General features: G+C 38.5%; 1 protein-coding gene across 3 annotated transcripts in view; it reads left to right on the top strand.

Annotated features, from left to right (window-relative positions):
• TULP3 (TUB like protein 3) overlaps positions 1-16043 on the top strand; it is a 64113-nt gene that overhangs the window by 27646 nt on the left and 20424 nt on the right. For 2 of the 3 annotated variants that reach the window (XM_012783187.2, XM_012783190.3), the window contains one exon: positions 11138-11189. The exons of the other annotated variant lie outside the window; for it this stretch is intronic. In XM_012783187.2, the coding sequence (XP_012638641.2) occupies positions 11138-11189 (52 nt within the window). Of the gene's footprint in view, positions 1-11137; positions 11190-16043 lie in introns of those variants that run through there. 3 annotated transcript variants of the gene reach the window in all.

Raw genomic sequence — 16043 nt, 5'->3', positions numbered from 1 at the left:
TAATCACTCATTAAGGAGCTGTCTCCAGGTTTCCCCACTATAATGTTACTATTTTTCCCTTTGTGATGACTAATCATCTTTTGGGAAGTGCTATGGTTGGAAGGGGTGTGTCTCCCCCTCCTGCAAATGAGCATGCTGCAGATCTAATCACCAAAGTGTTGCTGTTAGAAGGTGGGACTTTGGGGAGGCAATTAGGTCATGAGAATGGAGCCCTCATGAATGGGAGTAGTGCCTTTACCATAAAAATGATCCCTTAGAGCTCTTTTGCCCATTCCACCAAATCTGCTCGCCCCTTGACCTTGGACTTCCCAGCCTCCAGAACTCTGAGGAATAGATGTTTATTGTTTATGAGCCACTCTGTTTGTGGTATTTTGTTATAGTAGTCTGAATGGACTCGGGGAGATACTTTGAGACAATGCAGATAATCCTATTTCTTATCATACTTTCACCCATTAATTTTACCACCCATTGATGGTGTTTGCCTAATGGTGATTTTCTGTTTCCATTCCTTTTTTTTTTTTTTTTTTGAGACAGAGTCTCGCTTTGTTGTCCAGGCTAGAGTGAGTGCCGTGGCATCAGCCTAGCTCACAGCAACCTCAAACTCCTGGGCTCAAGCAATCCTTCTGCCTCAGCCTCCTGAGTAGCTGGGACTATAGGCATGTGCCACCATGCCCGGCTAATTTTTTCTATATATATTAGTTGGCCAATTAATTTCTTTCTATTTATAGTAGAGATGGGGTCTCGATTTTGCTCAGGCTGGTTTCAAACTCCTGACCTCGAGCAATCTGCCCACCTCGGCCTCCCAGAGTGCTAGGATTACAGGCTTGAGCCACCGTGCCTGGCCTCCATTATTTCTTTTAACTTTATTAATTGGATTTTTTTCTATAAAGAGAACTGTCCCTTCTCCTCACTTATTTGTTCTTTCATTTATTTATTCATATCCTATGGACTTGTGGTTACTCAGAGAAGTATTGCTCTCCTCCCTACCTTACTACACTGTTCATGTTCCCTCATTATTTCTACCCCAGTCCTACTCAGAACTTAAATAACCACAATAAACTAATCACACATGGGAACTTAACAGTAATATAAATTCTTGTCTAATACACAATTCATAATCAGATATCCTCAGTGCACCCATAATAGTCTCTTTGCTATGTTTGTTTTGGTCTAGAATTCAAGGATTATTGATATATTTGGTTGCCAGAAAGCTCTTAAATCTCTTTTACTTTAACCTAGAACAGTTCTTCAGTCCTTTTTTGGTGAGTTGGGGGAAAGGTGTCTTGCTTGGTGCCAACATTTTTGAAGAGTCCTGACAAATGTTTTGCAAAATTGCCCTCCATTTGGGTCTGTTTCCTCCTTAATAAATTATGGTTAAACATGTTTGGCAGGAATATTGCACGCATTTTATTGTGCTGTTCTCAGTGTTACACATGAGGGTACCTGTTGTCAGTGTGTCCTGTCACAGTTGATGTGTCCAATTACTTGGGTAAGGTGGTGTCTGTCAGATTTTTTCTTTGCACTGTTATCTTTTCCTCTTTGTGATTAATACAACCTGTGGGGAGATACATGAGATTATGTTGAATATCGCACTTCACTCCAAGGTTTAGCATCCATTGATGTTTCTTGCAAGAATCAATTAATGTGGTGATAAAATGGTGATATTCTATTTTTATCATTTTTTCTACATTTATTAGTTGACATTCTGTAAAGAAGATTTTATTATCCATTTCATTCGTTTATTAGAATCATACAGACTGATGTTTTCTTTTTTTATAACAGCTTTATTGAGACATAATTCATATACCATATAATTCACCCTTTTAAAGTATGTAATTCAGTGGTTATTAGTATAGTTATATACAGACATGTGCAATCATCACCATAGTCGATTTTAGGACATTTTCATCACCTCAAAAAGCTACCCCATGCGCTTTAGCTACATCTCCTAATTCCCGTCCCTCCAAACCCAAAGCAACCACTAATCTACTTTCTGTTTCTCTATTTGCTTATTTAGAACATTTCATAAAAATAGTAATAGAATCATATGTAGTATTTTGTGACTGGCTGCTTTTACTTACCATGTTTTCAAGGTTCGTCCATGTTTCAGTACTTATTTCTTTTTATGGCTGTATAATATTCCATTGTGTGGTTTTACCACATTTTGTTTCCATTCATCAGTTGATGGACATTCAGATATTTCCATTCAGATATTTCCATCTTTTTGGCTTTATGAATAGTACTGCCCTGAAAATTCAAGTATACACAACACAATGTAAATATATTTAACACTACTGAACTGTACACCTAAAAATGGTCAAGATGTGGGACTGCAAACTAGTTCAACCTCTGTGGAAAGCAATATGGAGATACTTTTTTTTTTTTTTTTTTTGAGTCAGAGTCTCACTCTGTTGCCCAGGCTAGAGTGCCGTGGCATCAGCCTAGCTCACAGCAACCTCAAACTCCTGGGCTCAAGTGATCCTTCTGCCTTAGCCTCCCCAGTAGCTGGGACTACAGGCATGCAACACCATGCCCGGCTAATTTTTTTGTATATATTTTTAATTGGCCAATTAATTTCTTTCTATTTTTAGTAGAGATGGGGGTCTCACTCTTGCTCAGGCTGGTTTCAAACTCTTGACCTTGAGCGATCCACCGGCCTTGGCCTCCCAGAGTGCTAGGATTATAGGTGTGAGCCACCACACCCAGCCATTATGGAAATACCATAAAGCAATATAAGTGGATCTACCATTTGATCCAGCCGTCCCGTTACTGGGAATCTACCCAAAAGAACAAAAGTTACTCTATAAAAAAAAGACACCTGCACTTGAATGCTTATATCAGTACATTTCACAATCGCAAAGATGTGGAAACAGCTCAAGTGCCCATCAGTACATGAGTGGATTAATAAAATGTGGTATATGTATACCATAGAGTACTATTCAGCTATAAGAAACAACGGTGATATAGCACCTCTTGTGTTTTCCTGGATAGAGCTGGAACCCATTCTATTAAGTGAAGTATCCCAAGAATGAAAAAATAAGCACCACATGTACTCACCAGCAAATTGGTATTAACTGATCAACACCTAAGTGGACATATAGGAATAACATTTATCAGGTGTCGGGCAGGTGGGGGGAGGAGGGGATGGGTATATACATACATAATGAGTGCGATGTGCACCAACTGGGGGGTGGACACGCTTGAAGCTCTGACCCGAGGGGGGAGGGAGGGAAAAGGCAATATACATAACCTTAACATTTGTACCCTCAAAATATGCTGAAAAAAATAAATTAAAAAAAAAATGGTTAAGGGGCCGGGCGCGGTGGCTCACGCCTGTAATCCTAGCACTCTGGGAGGCCGAGGCGGGCGGATTGCTTAAGGTCAGGAGTTCAAAACCAGCCTGAGCGAGACCCCGTCTCTACCATAAAAATAGAAAGAAATTAATTGGCCAACTAATATATATAATATAAAAAATCAGCCGGGCATGGTGGCTCGTGCCTGTAGTCCCAGCTACTCAGGAGGCTGAGGCAGGAGGATTGCTTGAGCCCAGGAGTCTGAGGTTGCTGTGAGCGAGGCTGACGCCACGGCACTCACTCTAGCCTGGGCAAGAAAGCGAGACTCTGTCTCAAAAAAAAAAAAAAAATAAAATGGTTAAGATGGTAAATTTTATGTATGTGCTTTTTGTCACAATAAAAAAAAGAAAAATATGGAATGTCCATATGATAGAACATTATTTAGCCATTTAATATTATATTTAAACAACCTTTTTAATAACATTAAAAGATACTTATTGTATAATATTAACATGATTGAAATATTTCAAATTATAAAAATTTATAAAAATATTTGGAAAGATATTTTCTGAAATATTAGTGATTACTTTTTTTTTTTTTTTTTTTTTTTGAGACAGAGTCTTGCTTTGTGCCCAGGCTAGAGTGAGTGCCGTGGCATCAGCCTAGCTCACAGCAACCTCAAACTCCTGGGCTCAAGCGATCCTGCTGCCTCAGCCTCCCAAGTAGCTGGGACTACAGGCATGTGCCACCATGCCTGGCTGATTTTTTCTATATATATTAGTTGGCCAATTAATTCCTATTTATAGTAGAGATGGGGTCTTGCTCTTGCCCTGGCTGGTTTCGAACTTCTGACCTTGAACAATCCAGCCCCCCTCAGCCTCCCAGAGTGCTAGGATTACAGGTGTGAGCCACCGCGCCCAGCCTTTTTCTTTTTCATTTTTTTTTTTTTTTTTTTGAGACAGAGTCTCGCTTTGTTGTCCAGGCTAGAGTGAGTGCCGTGGCGTCAGCCTAGCTCACACCAACCTCAAACTCCTGGGCTCAGGTGATCCTTCTGCCTCAGCCTCCTGAGTAGCTGGGACTACAGGCATGCGCCACCATGCCCGGCTAATTTTTTCTATATATATTAGTTGGTCAATTAATTCTTTCTATTTATAGTAGAGATGGGGTCTCGCTCTTGCTCAGGCTGGTTTTGAACTCCTGAACTTGAGCAATCCGCCCGCCTCGGCCTCGAAGCTAGGATTACAGGCGTGAGCCACCGCGCCCGGCCTCTTTTTTTTTTTTTAGAGATGGAGTCTCACTCTGTCACTCAGGCCAGAATGTGGTGGTATCATCATAGCTCACAGCAACCTCAAATTCCTGGGCTCAAGCAATCCTCTTTGCCTCAGCCTCCTGAGTAGCTGGGACTACAAGCACATGTCGCCACACCCGGCTAATTTTTTTTTTATTATTTTTTGTAGAGACAGGCTCTCACTCTTGCTCAGACTGGTCTCAAACTTCTGACTCAAACAGTCTTCCTGCCTCAGCCTCCCAGAGTGCTGGGATTACAGGCGGGAGCTACTGCAGCTGGCCCTTTATAATGGTAGGATTTTAAAAAGACCATTTCTTTTTCTTTAACATTTTTGACAAAATACACAAAATGAGTATTTTTTTTTTAAGAGATAAGATCTTGCTCTGTCACCCAGGCTGGAGTGTCGTGGTACTGTCATATCTCATTGCAACCTTGAACTGCTAGGCTCAAGCAGTCCTCCCACCTCCATACTTAGCTAATTAAAAAATTTGTTTTGTAGGGACAGGTTCTCTTTATGTTGCCTAGGCTGGTCTCAAACTCCCAATCTCAAGCAATCTTCTTGCTTAGGCCTCCCAAAGAGCTGGGATGAACCACTGTACCTGGCTGTGCATTATTTTTATAAGCAATGTGGAAAAACATTTAAAAAAAAGATAATTCATGCAAAAAATGTTTGGCACAGCAATCTTCTTGTAACGTGTATTATTTCCAAAATCCTTTAAATTAAAGAAGTAATATGCTATAAATAAAAAAAATTATCAGTTTTTGTGTGGACATATATTTTCGTTCCTCTTGACTATATTCCTAGGAGTGGGATTATCGGGTCATGTGGTAACTTTATATCTAATCATTTGAGAAACAGGCTGTTTTCGAAAGTGTGTGTACCATTTATGATTCCTACCAGAATGTGAGGGTTCTGATTTCTCTACATCCTCACCAACACTTGTTATTGTCTTTTTGATTATAGCTATCCTACTGGGTGTGAAGTGGTATCTCATTGTGGGTTTGATTTACATTTCCCTGATGACAAATGATGTTGTAATGTGATTATTGGCCATATATTTGTATATCTTCTTTGGAGAAATATTTGTTCAGATCATTTGCCCATTTTTAAAGTGGTTTTTTTTTTCTGCCATTAATTTACAAAAAATAAAAAAATAAAAAATAAAATGTTTTTTTTTTTCTGTTACTGGGTTGTAAGGGTTCTTTGTATAGTCAGGATACTAGACCCTTATCAGATACATGTTTTGAAAATATTTTCTTCCATTTTGTGGGTTGTTTTACTTTCTAGATAATGTCCTTTGATATACAAAAGTTTTAAATTTTAATGAAGTCCAATTTATCTGTCTTTTGTTGCTAATGCTTAGTAGCATGTCTACGAATTCATTGTCAAATCCCATGTCAAAGATTTTTTCTTATATTTTCTTCTAAGAGTTTTATATTAATAGTTTCAGCACTTATATTTATATCTTTGATCTATTTTGACTTAATTTTTCTATATGGTGTGAGGTAGAGGTCCAAATTCATTCTTCTGTGTGTGTATATCCAACACTACTTATTGAAGAGACTGATCTTTCCTTATTGAGTGATCTTGGCACCCTTGCCAAAAATTGATTGACCATAGATGTATGGGTCTGCTCTGACTTTTTATTTTTTATTTATTTTTATTTTTTTATTTTTTGAGACAGAGTCTTGCTTTGTTGCCCAGGCTAGAGTGAGTGCCGTGGCATCAGCTTAGCTCACAGCAACCTCAAACTCCTGGGCTCAAGCAATCCTGCTGCCTCAGCCTCCTGAGTGGCTGGGACTACAGGCATGCGCCACCATGCCCGGCTAATTTTTTCTATATATATTAGTCGGTCAATTAATTTCTTTCTATATATAGTAGAGACGGGGTCTCGCTCTTGCTCAGGCTGGTTTTGAACTCCTGACCTCGAGCAATCCACCTGCCTCAGCCTCCCAGAGTGCTAGGATTACAGGCGTGAGCCACCGTGCTCTGACTTTTTAGATAATTGTTTCCTTTCTCTTTATGAATATTTTGTCCTATGTGTATATTCTGTAAACGATCTAGTTTTTTAGCTTCGTATAAAAGGAGACTTGCTATGTGTATTCTTTTTTTTTTTTTTTTTTTTTGAGACAGAGTCTCACTTTGTTGCCCAGGCTAGAGTGAGTGCCATGGCGTCAGCCTGGCTCACAGCAACCTCAATCTCCGGAGTTCAGCGATCCTACTGCCTCAGCCTCCCGAGTAGCTGGGACTACAGGCATGTGCCACCATGCCCGGCTAATTTTTTGTATATATATTTTTTAGTTGGTCAATTAATTTATTTCTATTTTTGGTAGAGACAGGGTCTCGCTCAGGCTGGTTTCGAACTCCTGACCTTGAGCAATCCGCCCGCCTCGGCCTCCCAAAGTGCTAGGATTACAGGCGTAAGCCACCACGCCCGGCCAGCTATGTGTATTCTTTTGTGTGTCTCCTCTTCTCTTTAACATTGTGTTTATGATCCATTCATGTTTTTGTGTTAGAGTGAAGTTTATTTTTATTGATCTGTACCTGGACATTTCATTGTATAACTGTATCAGAAATTTTTATCCATGGTGGTACTAACCTGTAGTCCCAGCTACTTGGGAGGCTGAGGCAGGAGGATGGCTTGAGCCCAGGAATTTGAGGTTGCAGTGAGCTATGATGACACCACTGCACTTTGGCCAGGGTGATAGAGTGAGACTCTGTCTCAAACAAAACAAAACAAAATAAAACAAAAATTTTTATCCACCTTAGTGATGATAGATACTTGCTTTGTTTTCATTTCATCTAGTGACTCTTAAAGTATGTATATAGGAGTGGATAGGGTCTTCCTTTTAGCAGACTTTTGCCAAATATTTGGTAGATGAATAAGCAAATAATAGTATGGGGGATTAGGAAAAATGGTATCCATAAGCAAAGATGGCTGTAAGGGGGCACATTCTCAGAAAATTCTCTCCATGTGCCCTTCACTGTAGACTTTGGCTGGTGGTAACCAGAGAATAGTGTTCTGTGAGCACTATCTTCTTTTCAATGGAATAGTGCACTATTCAAAAGAATAGTGTTCTGTGAGCACTATCCTCTGCCACACTAAGTGTTTCTGTGTTTCTCTAAGATGTGTGTTTAGGGTTTCCACTGTTTAGACTGAGTACATAGGAAATTTTCTGTGAGATAAGTGGGAGGAAAAATGATAATTCCATTTGTTTTATTCTGTAGGAATTCTGTTTCATGTTAATTTACTAACCAGGCTTGGTTAGACTTGCTACTCCTAGTTTGAAATGAAGGAAAGAGAATATTAAAGGGAAAAAAATGCAAATTTAGTAAGAATATATTCCAGTTTAGACTAGAAATCCTAGTTCACATTGAATATACATCTATAAAGTATCTTTATTTTTGCTAAGTTATAGTTTTTTGTTTTTTTTTTTAAATTAGAGATAGGGTCTCTCACTCTGTCACCCAGGCTGGAATACAGTGGCATGGTCACAGCTCACTGTAACCTTCAACTCCTGGCCTCAAGTAATCCTCCTGCCTCAGCCTCCCAAAATGCTGGGATTACAGGCACATCTACCATACCCTGCCAATTTTTGCTAAATTATAATTAAAAGAATTCAGGGAAAGTATGGCTTTTGATATATAGGATGTATGTAAATATTATATTTCTATTTATTGTCTCTTCTGTTCATGTCAAAATGCTTTCATTATACCCTGTTTATTTAGATTGTCTATTCAGCTTGCCCAGGCTTGATGAAAGGAATTAAGTGGTGTCTAGATACAGCATTAAAGACACACCTGGTTTTTTCACTATTAGAGGCCTTAAGGAAATGTTTGAGGACTTTAGTTATGTGTCAGATTTTACCATTTTCAAGGAGGTTTTTAGCATTTGGGGGAAGGGGAATTATTATTTTTTTCTCATTACAGAAGGGATCACAGTTTTGGTTCAGTGTTGAGGACAGTTAATTAATTGAAGGAAAAGCAAATTCACAGCAGCAGCTATTTTAAAACACTAGTCCATTAACACTAGATTTTTTTTCTAGAAGAAAAACTTAGAAAAAAAATTATGTTCATAATTTTTTGACTTAGTCATTTTATATAGAACTTTTTCAAGTTTATACTAATAACCAATGAATACCAGTAATTAATGGTAGTGCTGTATTAATACTAGTAGCAGTGTATTAATGAAGGATTTTTAAATTTAGGACTTAAAAATATGTGAATGAGGATGAAAACATAGGAACATATCTAAAAGAAACATAGGCCCACAAAGTTGAAGCCAGAGGGATATCACATCTAACATTTTTGTTTGCCCCTTTATTTACTTATTTTAAATGTTTTATTTTTAATTGTTATGGGTACATAAAAGTTGTATTGTTTGCCCCTCTTTTGAGCTGGGAGAAAAACATGATTTATTGACTAGCTGGTGTTTTTTGTTTTGTTTTTTTTTTAATGTAAAAGTTATGAGGAAATGGGGGGGGAATGGGCATTTATTGAAACCTTAAAATCTGTACCCCCATAATATGCTGAAATAAAAAAATATTTTAAAAAGTTATGAGGAAATTAATAGAGGGCACTGTCAGAAAATCAGAAAGCACCTGTACATCTGTATCTGAGGGGTTACTAAACCTGCTCGCAGGTGATTAGGCAGGAAGAGTTTTGGAGATAGTATGCAAATTCCAAGTTGCTATTCATTATTAAAATGCATAAAACCTTCTAAAATGTAAGAATGTCATGTAAACCATTAAACCATGGATAGATTCTTCGGTGTATTTACCCTAAATGTAGCAAATGTTTCCCTTTGTAGTCATGGAATTTGTCTTCTTTTTTTTTTGAGACAGAGTCTTGTTCTATTGGCCATGCTAGAGTGCTGTAGCATTAGCCCAGCTCACAGCAACCTCACACTCCTGGTGGGCTCAAGCGATCCTCCTGCCTCAGTCTCCCAAGGAGCTGGGACTGCAGATGCATACCACCACACCCAGCTAATTTTTTGTTTCTATTTTTAATTGCCTAGCTAATTTTTCCTATTTTTAGTAGAGATGGGGTCTCCCTCTTGCTGAGGCTGGTCTCGAACTCCTGACCTCAAGTGATCTTCCTGCCTTGGTCTCCCAGAGTGTTGGGATTACAGGCATGAAACACCATGCCTGGCCAGAATTTGTCTTCTTAAATAGGACCATGTATTTCCAGTTTGTCTGACAGTAAGCTCCCAGTAAAAATTTATAATTTAAATAATTAAGAACCATTTCTGCATTGCTTCATACTTTACTGTTTCTAAAAATGCTGAGTCACAAAATAAAATCTTAAATTAGGAAATTGTCAAAAATAAAAAAGACTTCAGAGCGAGTTAAAAAATGTTCAAAAGAGAGGCTGGGCATGGTGGCTCAAGGCAGGAGGACCGTTGAGCCCAGGAGTGTGAGGTTGCAGTGAGCTGTTAATATGATGACCCCATGGCACTCTGGCCAGGACTACAGAGCAAGACTCTGTCTCAAAAAAAAACCAAAAAAAACAGTTCAAAGGGTCTGGTTTATCAACCGAAGATAGTAGTTTTGATCCAATATTTGTTGCTTTTTCTTCTTCAAACTAATCTGTCTCCCCACAGTGGTATTAAATCTTGTCTGTTTATTCACATTTTGATTACTACATATTTAGTGTTATTAATGGCAAACTTGGAGAGTAAGTTACATGACTTGCCCAGACCTTAAGGTGATCGCTGGGCACTAGTAAGATGCTATATACACAGCTTAATTTTCCCTCTCCTAGAACAAGCTCTAAAATGAAGTAAAATATACTTGATTTTTGTAATTTGGACTCTAACAGGAGACCAGGATTAGGGTCTGTTTCTGCTATTTAACTTTCCACACAACTCTCCATGTCTCTGTTTCTTCATCTTCAAAGTATGAAAAATAATGGTATCTAGTTCATAGGGTTGTTTTTAGGAATAAATACTGTAATGTGTGTAAAATACTTAGCTGTGTGTTAGGAGCATAATGCATACTCAATACATGGTTTAAAACAAAAAGAAATGGCTGCATGCATGGAGTCTGTGCTCTCATCTTTTTCTTATCCTTTGGGCATTTCAGCCCTCTGAGGTCCCCTGTGGAATAAGTTTGTCATTAAGGATGGAAAGTCCTCTCTCAGTCAGTGTGGGCAGGATCTAGAAACTGATAGTTTATTTAAGGCAGAATTGATTGGTTCCATGCTGGACGTGGTGGCAAGAGCCTGTAGTCCCAGCTACTTGGAAGGCTGAAGCAGGAGGATTGCCTGAGGCAAGGAGTTCAAGACTAGCCTGGACAACATAGTGAGACCTCATCACTACAAAAAATTTAAAAAACAAAAAATTAGGTGGTCGTGGCAATACATACCCATAGTCTTAGCATTTGGGAGGCTGAGGCAGGAGGATCCCTTGAGCCCAGGAGTTTGAGGTTGCAGTGAGCTATGATGACGTGACTGCATTCTAGTCAGGGTGACCCAGCGAGACCCTGTCCCCAAAAATAAAATAAAATATAAAGGATTTAAGAAGATTTGCTTTTTACATGCTTTTTTTCTTAATAGTGCCTTTGAAGACGAGACCATGAGGCTTCGACAGCTGAAACTAGATAATCAGGTGGGTAGAGTCTCCTCTTTTGAAATAGATGGCCAGCTATGTTGACAGTGAAGCTGGTGGTCTTGGCTCTGAAGGCTTGGCAGGGCCATGGAAAGAAGAGTGGCTATGGCGAGACCAGAGTGCTTTGAGGATATCAGCAATAAAACTTATTTGGATTTATAATCACTGAAAATTTCTTGGTACTTTCATAAGAATTAGAAGAATGTTAACATTGTATTAATGTAGTAATTTGGTTCTGCTACCTTAAATACCTCTCTACACTGTAATTTCATTTAACTGCAAGATTGTTTTCTTATCCTAAAATGCAGGTCTGCATTTGCTGCTATGCTACTTAACAACCTCTATTGCTACGGAATAATTTTCTTCACAGCCCTAGTCCCAGTTTTTAGTTAAACTTTTTTTTTTATGTGTGTGGGCAGTGGTTTTACTTATGTTTGCTTCCTCTGCTAGACTAAGTTCCAGGAGAAGAGGAACCAAATGTGTTTTTGATAATCAGTATATCAGAAGTTCCTGGCATAAGGCTGAGTATATAACAATCCATTAGTTTTTGAATGAATGAAGAAATAAATGAACAGTTTTGTGTTCTTTCCTGGCATGATCATTATGATTGGGCAGCTTAGAACCTATACTCAGCATGCTTTTGTATTTGCTTTTTTATATGAATGTTTTCTAATGTAGTCTGTTATTAACAATCAAGATGTCTATATTCTGTAGGGGACTAAAAGCTTCTAAAGTTTTATCATCTTTATGTTGCTGGTGGAATTAGTGATGGGACTTCTGGCCTAATAAATTACTTGAAAGGTAGAACTATCTATTCCATTCCATTCCATTCCATTCCATTCCATTCCATTCCATTCCATTCCATTCCATTCCATTGCATTCCAGACAGAGTCTCGCTTTGTTGCCCGGGCTAGAGTAGAGTGAGTGCCGTGGCGTCAGCCTAGCTCACAGCAACCTCAAACTCCTGGGCTCATGTGATCCTCCTGTCTTCCCTCCTGAGTAGCTGGGACTACAGGCGTGAGCCACCATGCCTAGCTAATATTTTGTTTCTATTTTTAGTTGACTGGCTAATTTTTTTTTCTATTTTTAGTGGAGACAGCGTCTCACTCTTGATCAGGCTGGTCTTAAACTCCTGACCTCAAGTGGTCCTCCTGCCTTGGCCTCCCAGAGTGCTAGGATTACAGGTGTGAGCCATCACACCTGGCCTGGAATAATTTAAAAGTAGGAAAGAAACTAATTTGCGATGATCGTGGGAAAGTTCTGTGTGTGTGTGTGTGTGTGTGTATATATATATATATACACATACATACATATCAGAACTTTGTGTATATATATATATACACACACACACACAGACATATACATATACATACACACTTGTTCCCCCCACCCCCAAGATCAGAATGATTTTGATGAGCCCTTTATATTGTTCATTCCATTGTGTAGCAAACTATGTAGGGGGAAGTGACCACAAAAATTTAGATCTTTGATTTATTTTTATTCATAGTCATCCTAATGTTATAAGGCCAAATGGTACATACTTTGCTAACATTAAAAGAAATCTATGGTTCATTTATCAAGACATTAGTTTTTGAATTTTGCATATAGATATATTTTCTGGAGTTTTTAAAAGGTAGCCCTGGCTGGGTGCTGTGGCTCATACCTGTAATCCTAGCATACTGGGAGGCTAAGGCAGGAGGATCGCTTGAGCTCAGGAGTTCGAGACCAGCCTGAGCAAGAGCGAGACCCTGTCTCTGCTAAAAATATAAAAATTAGCCAGCATCGTGGTATGCACCTGTAGTCTAAGCTACTTGGGAGGCTGAGGCAGAAGGATCACTTGAGCCCAGGAGTTTGAGGTTGCTGTGAACTAGGCTGATGCCACGGCACTCAGGGCAATGGAGTGAGAGTCTGTCTCCAAAAAAAAAGGAAGCCCCAGTATTTTATGATTTTTATTTTTTTCATTGAGAATACTTCATATGGTGTATATGTGGTATAAATATTGGGACTTTTGTAAGCCTTTTTATAGCACAGATTTTTGAAAATTATGTTTACTTTTTAAAATTATTTTTTGTAGGTAATAAAAGCATATGGTAAGAATTCAAATAATACAAAAAAGAAATTTGATGGAAAGTTTCTGTCCCTCTAGTTGGCCCAGTTCTTTACCAGAGGTGTCACTGATTTCAAGTGTATCCTTCAGAGATAGTGAATGAATATAAAGACATAAAATTTATAGAAATTTTTAAAAATTAAAAAATAATCTTTGGACGTGATATATAAATTTTGATGTTAAATAGCATATGAAAACACTTTTAGAGCCCTGAAATGCTACCATGCAGATAAGAAGGAGGTTGCTCAGCATGGGGTCGAGGAACATACACAAGTGCGAGCTGCGCATTCAGAGGGTGTGTAATAAACGCAGAACCACATAATGAATAAAACACTGGGTGGGGGAACCCAGTGGCTTTGGTTCCAGGTCTAGCTCTACCATTAATTCACTGTGTGATTTTAGGTAAGGTTCTTATACTCGATGGGCCTCAGTTGTTTCATCTGTAGACTGAGATTACACTGGTTAAAATAATGGAATGTTAGAAAGGATCTTAGAATATCTTAAATTAGGGAGAATAGAGATGGAGGTATATTGAGGAAGGGTAGGTTGCAGCTCAGCCTAGGCCTCATAAGCAGGCAGTATCTTGGCGGGAGCTTCACAGTCCAGAGCACGCCGTCCTGCCGGAGGCGTACAGTTGCACGCAGTCAGTGGTGCACTTTGACAGTGATTGGCAATAGAGGTCGGAGGGGCTGGGGAAACCCTGCCCCAGGTATATATTAGATCAGACTCTTAGGAATTCTGCTATGGGAATGTCCCATTGGTTGAGAGTCACTGGTCATGAGCTTTGTAAGAAATAGTTTGCTAAGAGTGAGCAAAGTTAGTCTCATGAGGATTGGTTCCCGTTATCCAGTCTCCTCAGTGATGACTCTAAACCAGGGAATTAATTTCCAGTGAACTATACCAGAATCAGAGGGTCATCACATTCTCAATAGAACAGTCTGTGCAGAGTTTACAATCAGAAGGTGGCTTGGTGTGTTTGAAATCAGAGTAAGTAGAGTTTGTAAAATGATATTTACAGTGAACATCATTAATATGTAATGATTTAATTACTTCACCTCTTCTGAAGGGCTATACCTGTCAAAGGAAGGAGATACATGAGTATCTGGCCAGGACACTCTCCCTGACTTGGATAGTATTGGAGACACAGGGTGAATCTTGCTCTTTGGCTCTACCTTCCCTGTTTCCATATAGAACATTCCCCTTCTTTGAACTCATTCTTTCATCATCCAGGCCACAGTGTTAGCTTACAGTTTGCTGTCCATCATATTTTCCTGATGTTCTAATCTTAGAACGTAATGTTTCAAACCCCTACATTTTCAGATAATTTACATGTGGCTATTTTGTTCTATGTCGATTTTGTTCTGTTCTGTTTTTTGAGACAGGGTCTTGCACTGTCTACCAGGCTGGAGTGCAGTGGCACACTCATAGCTCACTGCAACCTCCAATTCCTGGACTCAAACAGTCTTCCTGCCTCAGCCTGCCAAGTAGCAGGGACTACAGGCATGCACCACTGTGCCTGGCTAATTTTATTTTATTTTATTATTTTTTTCCAGCATATTATGGGGATACAAATGTTAAGGTTATGTATATTGCCCCCCCCCCCGCTAATTTTTTAAAAAATTATTTTGTATAGAGACAGGGTCTCACTATGGTGCCCAGGCTTGTCTCAAACTCCTGACCTCAAGCTATCCTCCCAAAGTACTGGGATTACAGATATGAGCCACCACACCTGGCCCCATATAGTTTTTTAAACAGCTTTATTGAGATATAATTCATCTTACCATAAATATACACTGAGATAAAGTATACAAATGATTTTTAAATCTCATAAATGGAATCATACAATATGTGGTTTTTTTGTATATGGCTTCTTTGACTTAGGATCAGGTTCATCAATGTTGTAGAATATATCATTACTTTATTCCTTTTTATTGTCAAATAACATAATGGTATGTGTATATACCACATTTTGTTTATTCATTCATCAGTTGATGGAATTTGACTTGTTTCCACTTTTTAACTATTATAAATAAGGCTGCTCTGATTATCTGTGTACAAGGTTTTGTGTGGACATGTTATCACTTCTCTTAGGTGTATACCTAGGAGCAGAATTTCTGGGCAATGTAGTAACTCTGTGTTAAACATTTTAAGGAACTGCTAAGCTATTTTCCAGAAGGCTGAGCCATCTTACATTCTCATCAGCGTTGTATGATGCTTCCGGTTTTTCCATATTCTTACCAACACTTGTTATTGTCTGTCTTTGATTTAGAGCCATTTTAGTGGATGTGAAGTGATATCTCATTGTAGTTTTGATTTGCATTATCATAATGATTAATGATGTTGAGCATTTATTGGCTTAATGGCCATTTGTATATCCTTTTTAAAAAATTTTTAAAAATTGACACATAATAACTGTACATATTTATGAAGTATATAGTGATGTTTCAGTACATACAATGTATAGTGATCAGTTCAGGATAATTAGCATACCCACCATCTCAAACATTTATCATTTCTATTGGGAACATTTTAAATCGTCTCTTCTAGCTATTTCAAAATATGCGATAAATTATTGTTAACTGTAGTCACCCTACTGTGCTATTGAATGCTAGAACTTATTCTGTTTATATATGGTCCATTTTGAGTTATATATACTGTGAGATGGCCTTTTTGCATGTGGACATCCAGTTGTTCTAACATCATTTATTAAAATACTTTCCCAATTACTTGCTATGACATTGAAGGAA

This window comes from Microcebus murinus, chromosome 10 (genome assembly GCF_040939455.1).
Source record: "Microcebus murinus isolate Inina chromosome 10, M.murinus_Inina_mat1.0, whole genome shotgun sequence".
NCBI classification, from domain to species: domain Eukaryota; kingdom Metazoa; phylum Chordata; class Mammalia; order Primates; family Cheirogaleidae; genus Microcebus; species Microcebus murinus.
Note: the sequence above shows the minus strand (reverse complement) of the source record. Positions and strands in the feature narration are given on the sequence as shown.